The following is a 6,672-nucleotide window of genomic DNA, read 5'->3' as shown; positions in this document are numbered from 1 at the left end:
CTCATGTATATGGGCATGAAAAGCATGCAAACACAACATCCTTAAAAGCGCAAATAAACTAGAAATGGAAACTGTTGGGACTTTTTTCATTGGGTTTTTTGGAACCATACCATTACAATTTTGAAAGTTTAGAGATATGCCATTACAATTCGTCTATTTGGAGAAGTGTCATTATAATTCTGTCTCTCCCTCATCCAAACCATTTTCTACACCTCCAGCGTACATGGACCCACTGTCAGTCATGTATACATACAGAAAACGCGTATGAATGTCATGTCCCGGCTTCTTTCCGTCAGAAGAAGCCCGCCCGCGGTGGTCAGCCCGCAAGGGGGAGCGGCGGCGCTCGCCCGCGGCGGCCAGCGCGCAAGGAGGAGCGACGGCGCTCGCCTGCAGCGGCCTGCGCGCGAGGCGGAACGGCGGCGCTGGCGCACGGTGGCCTGTGCGCGAGCGGAACAGCGGCGAGCGCCCACGGTGGCCTGTGCCCGAGCGGCGCGGCGGTGAGCCCACGAGGCGGAGTTTGCGGCGAACGCCTGCGGCGGCCTGTGCAGAGGTCATGCTGAGTACGGGAAGAAGCCTGTGCCGACGGACGCCGCCGCGGCGCTGGTGACGACCGCGATGGGCATCAGGCCGGGACTATCGCGGCGGAGGCGCTCGCCCAGCCCGAGCTCTGGACTGTGTCGTTGAAGACGCTCACCCGCGAGATCATGGGCGTGCTCATCAACAAGTCCAAGTCGGTGACCATGAGCAAGTGGGACACGTGGCGCCTGTCCGTGGAGCAGGTCCAGTACGCCTGCATCGACGCGTTCGTATCTTATGAGATTGGCCGGTTGCTACTCACGGTAAGTGCGCGGAACTGTCCGGCAACCAGTGCAATGATCTCACTGTTCATTGCTTCCGTGGTTCCAGGACTTCCGGTGGCTTAAGCTTTGGACTGGACATCATTTTTCTAGTGTCACTTTGTTTTTCTAGCTTACTAAGTTCAGGCACTACAGCGTTGCCCTGGCCTGCTGCAAACTGCAACAACAAGCATGTGAAGGTGTACGAGTGCGACGGGGACGAAGCGTGGCACTCGCAGAGGTCGTGTGAGTCTAGGAAGAAGCGCGTGCCGATGGACGCCACCACGGCGTTGGTTAGGAGCGCGATGGGCATCAGTGACTGGCGCGTGGCGAGCCAGAGGTAGCACATGGCGAGCAGGATAAGCAGCGTGTCACCGAGGTCGTACAGCTTGGAAAGGTAGAACACGCGCGCCCAGAATAGAAGACGGCGGCGTGGAGAACGCGCACCCAGCGGCCATGGCGATAGAGAGCGCTAGCACAGCCGCGTTGTGGGCGGCAGATGCCGCACGGAGGGAGCGGCGGGATGCGGGGCAGGACGAGCACCGCGGCGAGGTAGCCGCAGATGACGGCTGCCGCGAAGGACGTGGTTGCGCCGACCGTGTGGCCTGACTGCCAGTGGAACGAGGCTACGGCTCCGCACATCCGGCTACCAGCAGCTACGGGCGAGCGCCGCCGCTCCGGCTCGCGCGTAGGCCGCCGCGGGCGGGTTTGTTCTAACGGAGGAGGCGGGGCTTGACATCCATACGTATTTTCTATACCTATATGTGCCTGACAGTGGGCCTATGTACGTGGGATACGTATAAAATGGCATGGATGAGGAAGAGACAGAATTATAATGGCACTTCTCCAAATAGACGAATTGTAATGGCGTATCTCCAAACTTGCAAAATTGTAATGGTATGATTCAAAAAACCCCTTTTTCATTAGATACATGGAAGGGCATAGATATTGCTTCCAAAGGAACCCAGCACTCTGTAAACATCTGCCCTAACCCTCATTTTTGCTTCTCAGTGTTAAATACACTACAAGCATCGAAGGGCATAGATATTGCTTCCAAAGGAACCCAGCACTCTGTAAACATCTGCCCTAACCCTCATTTTTGCTTCTCAGTGTTAAATACACTACAAGCATCGAATGCACGAATGCCATGAATGACCAGGCTAATTCAATCCTCATCTGTTAATGCTCTGCCTCACATTCTGATTCCAGGCACAAGCATAAACTCACTCAAATGAGATGCTACTCGATGCGGCACACTGATTTCACTTGAAGACTAGAGACCTTGGTGGAACAGCTACACACAATCCATTACTAGTTTACTACTAAACAAATATGGGAGGAAACTAGATTGAGATTGATAACATCAATATGTCAAAGCGGCAATTACAATATATTTTATGTTTCTCTGTACCTAAACTGCAATTATTACACAGTTAGCAACACGGTTCGTAGGAAGCAGAGCATGAGCAAGACGCATGGCCAAGCATATGTGATAGTTGAAGAAGCAAAAGTTATTCCCTTCATATCACTCAAATGTACCAATTACGCATGCTTGGGGACAGAAAGATTGTGGGGAATTAAGAGGCCAGGTGTCCCCATGACCAAAAACCCCGAGCACAAGCAACAAAGATCCTACTCCTATACTGGGAGTAGGAGCAGATCACGCAACCCTGGCAGGGCTAACACATGCCAAGATCTCGAAACGAAGGCACGATAGGAATCGGGGGCGGGGGCGCACCTGGTGGATGGGCGGGTACATGGAGTTGGTGCAGACGGGGCACTCGAGCAGCTCGTGCACGCCCGTGGCCGGCGATATCACCAGCGGCCCCGCCCCCGCTACCGGCCCGGCAGCACCGGCGCGGTCGGAGACGACGACCACGTTGACGGCCGCGGCGGCGGCGGCTGTACCGGCGGTGGAGGATTTGAGGAAGGGGCGGGGGAGCTGGGACGATGTGACGGCGGCGGTGTCGTCGTCGTCCTCCATGCCGTCGGAGTAGGACACGCACTCGATGCTGTCCAGCTCCATGCCCCGCAGCAGATCGAGCGGAATCTTGACGGGTGCCCAAGTTGTGGCGAGGCTCAGATTCGGCTCTTTCTCTCCCTCCTTTCCTCGCGCGGCGGGCCCGGATTGTTGGACGAGGTGCTCCGGGCTCCGAGGACTCGATCGAAGAACTCCAAGGGCGCGGGCTGCGAAGGAGGGGAAGGGGAGCGGAGCAGAGGAGAGGGGATGATGGTGAAGGGAGGAGGAAATTGGGGGAGAGAAGCCGAGGGAGGAATGTGTGTGGGGTCGGCGGTTGCGGCGGGTGGTGGTGGGGGCACTTGATTGTGCTCTGATGCGGTGGGGTTGGGTACCCAGCACGGCGTGGGCGTGGTGCCTTTTTCGGGTGGGTTTTATTTATGACGGGCTGCAGGCAGCCTGCTGCTGTAGGTGTGGTGCGGTGTGGTGCGGCGCACGTTCAAATTTGAACCTGTCGTCCGGCGGCTGCAGGATAGGATAGGAGGGTCTGGTCCCTTCTTCATTCTCTTTTATTTTTCTTCTTTTCTTCATCTTTTTTTCTTCTTCACGTTCCCTATATTTTTATTGATGCACTAGTTATAGGAGGGCTGGAGCCCCTCTAGCCTCCCTTTAGATCCGCCCCTGACCGCCGGGGCACATAGTCTGTTTCAGGATTTTGCGGTGTCGACAGTGGACTGGACCTGGGATCGTGGGGACAAAGGGGCACACCAATTAGTTGTGCGGCTATGCACCATGTACATAGGACAAATATTTTGGTTATATTATATACAAAGATTCTAGGATTTCTTCTCTCTTCTTTGCCATTTTGGTGCAACCTCTCCTCCCTTGGCCACTTGTGTAGAAATTTGTATGTCAAGCTACTACTTGTGTGCAAGGTTATCAGGATTAGGATCCTAGGTAGTAGTATACTTTTTTTTGCCAAACAATAGCGAATTATACGATAGTATCCCGATACTATCGGATTTTATAAAGAATATATTTTATGTATGCTTTGTAATATATTGCATAGATTCAAGGAAATTATATATTTTATGTATGATTTGTAATATGTTACATAGATTGAAGGCTATAATTTTTTGTATTATTTCAACACCTCTTTAACTTTAAATAGTATTTTATCATAATCGAATCATTTAAAATTTCATTTATAACTGATGTCATGGTATTATAGGATCGTAGTTTCAAAATACTACGAAAATTTATGTAGGATCATGTGGAGCCTTTAGGTAGGATCAAGATACTATAAAATTTAGGATACTCGGTAGGATCAGTGTCGTTTCGACTTGATAGGATTGTAGTATTATAACTATTTTAGGATATAGATCGGAATATTAATAAAATTACTCATGTGCATCGTATGCGCTCTAAACCTCGTATTGGGACACCTTACCCCATATATTCCTGTCTACTGTGCGTTAATTGCGTGACAAAAACACTAAACTAAACCAAGAGAAAATAAAAACATAGTGCTCTATTTGGATGTGGATATTCAGAGGAAGGAATTGATTGGTCTGGAATACCAAAGATGACTGGAAATGAAAATGGCCTAGAATACCAATGTCATTGTTTTTATGTGCAAGTAGTTGATAGCTCAAATAAGAAGGAAGCTGACAATTCCAATTCCTAGGTTGGATGTCCAAATTGTTTAATTTTACATGCATGAAAATATATTTTTTATAACCTGCACATGTATTGTAATGATTATATATTTGTTTACACCCAAAACATGAAAATATTCAAAAAAAAAAAGTCAAAATTGCAGCAATATCATAAAAATGGTAAAAATGCTAATTAGAACATCTCATAAATGTTGATCACAAACATCCATTATAGAGTCGATGCTTGATCAACATTCCAAGTCTCTTACAAGTACCCACAGTAGACTACACCTAATTAGCGTAAAAAGATTCATAATATTATATTACGTAACAAGTATACACGACATCAACAACCATTCTTCTCATTTTAACATTAGGATCCATTGTTTTCTCAAGTCCATAGGGAGCTCCATAAGTGTTTGGAATAAGTGTTTATTAAGGATAAGCTTAACATAAGACTGCAAAAGGTCACATATAGTCACATCTGGTATTCTGTGAGTAACCTAAGGCATTTTGGGTAATTGCTCGATGGATTTTAGAGCATCCTGAAATGATGTCTTCGTATCTCCAAGCATGCAAAGAATTTCATCACTAGCTTGTTGCCTCTTTTGGGGTAAATTTGGATATGTTCACTTGGTTGTTTAGGTGGATCTTAAGAACTTTCAACAACTGTCTCGAGACCATCACCAATTCTTCACTACTTTGTTCTTGTAACAAGTTATTGCCTTATTACTCTGCACAAAAGACACACATTCACAGTCAAGGAGACTTGTTTTATTACAAAAGTAGAATCTTGTTTTATTACAAAAGTAGAACATAAAATAACCAAATGTACATGTACTGACATCCACATATCTAGACCAAACATCCTCACTATCAATTGACAGCTTACTATTTTCCCAATCCCAACCAAAGTCACTCTAGGAAACTATCTTACTAATGATCTCATAATGCTTGTCAAAAGTTTTGCACCTAGTCAATATGTTTTCCTTTGTGATGTCCACATTACACTTGTCACATACATTATTGATAGAAGCATTGTACACATGTGGCTTTCATCCATTTTGGGAATTATCACCATTGTTGTGATGCTCAACAAGGACAACCAACAATGCAATGTCCATCTCGTCTATCCATGTGAGGTAAACCCTCTTTGCTTTTGTTGCAGCCATGTGCTATAAGTAAAAGATCACAAAAGACAAACACAAGCTAGGGTGGGAGCACATAAGAGATGAGGGCCTCACATAGGGAAAGGGAAATAGGAGAAAATAGGTAGAAGACAGAGCTACCGAGAGGAGGAACGTCGGAGGATGGTCAGAGACGGGAGAGAATGAGGACAACAGGAAATAACTGAAAAGCCTATATGTTTGGTTTTGGTAATTGAGTGGCAACTAGTGGACTATCATTTGTCTTAAGTGTTGATTAAGCTAGGTGATGTCCACACCAAGGGTTGAGCAAGATGGCATCCATGGAGGTGATGAAGGAGGAGGCCACAAGATGATCAAAATGCTCAACATTTGGAAACGAAGAAAGAGAAAAACAAAACCCTATGGATTAAAAGGAAAGGTATAAGCTAGGGTGTCTGTTTTGCCGATCAAGATGCAATAAAGTGCATGATCAGGTTTAGGATAGATAATTGTACTATTAAGAAGGGGGCTCTAGAGTTAAGATGGTTATCTAGTGCCACTAGGTGGGATTAACATTGCATATGCATTAAGCCTAATGACGTGGTGGGATTATGAGAAAATGTCTTGAAAAATGTTTTGAAAAATGCTAACTCACGTGTACAAGTTGGTGAAAACACTGGGGAGTTGACACATTTGAAAAGAGGAAGAAAAGAGTTCCGGCGGTCGGACCGATCTCTCTAGCGGTCGGACCACCAGGCACCAAAGGTGCCCAATGTGGCCTCTAGTGTGGAGTTGGGCCGCGGCTTGCTAGATTGGCCCAAGTTTGAAAGTTGATCCACCCATTGCACTGCAATGTGCACTGGATTTGGGCCACCGGAACGGCCCATCGCACTATTTTACCAAAGAGGTTGCAAAGTGGATGAATTGGGCTTAAATCCCACTGGAACGTGTCCTTTTGTGTCCTTTGTTGGGCCGGATGTCTACATCGGACGTGAATTTTGTTGGTGTGCTGGGCACGTGTGGTGGCAGGACCATGTGATCGCTCGGTTGCGCCACCTACCAATGGGGCGAGTTTTGTCCGGAGCCCCTAGAGC

The 6,672-nt window shown here is 47.5% G+C and overlaps 1 protein-coding gene and 1 pseudogene across 1 annotated transcript in view; both read right to left on the bottom strand.

The window, feature by feature from the left end:
• LOC136467019 (E3 ubiquitin-protein ligase SINAT5-like) overlaps positions 1-3,289 on the bottom strand; it is a 10,532-nt gene extending 7,243 nt beyond the window's left edge. The window contains exon 1 of the mRNA XM_066465576.1: positions 2,575-3,289. Within this exon, the coding sequence (XP_066321673.1) occupies positions 2,575-2,862 (288 nt within the window). The 5' untranslated portion in view covers positions 2,863-3,289. The remainder of the gene's footprint in view (positions 1-2,574) is intronic.
• Positions 3,290-3,528: 239 nt separating this feature from the next.
• Positions 3,529-6,641, bottom strand: LOC136467020 (uncharacterized; annotated as a pseudogene).
• Between the last annotated feature and the right edge of the window lie 31 nt (positions 6,642-6,672).

The sequence above is a fragment of the Miscanthus floridulus genome, chromosome 7, assembly GCF_019320115.1.
Source record: "Miscanthus floridulus cultivar M001 chromosome 7, ASM1932011v1, whole genome shotgun sequence".
Taxonomy (NCBI): Eukaryota; Viridiplantae; Streptophyta; class Magnoliopsida; order Poales; family Poaceae; genus Miscanthus; species Miscanthus floridulus.
The sequence above is the reverse complement of the archived record's forward strand: the minus strand, read 5'-3'. Positions and strand labels throughout refer to the sequence as shown.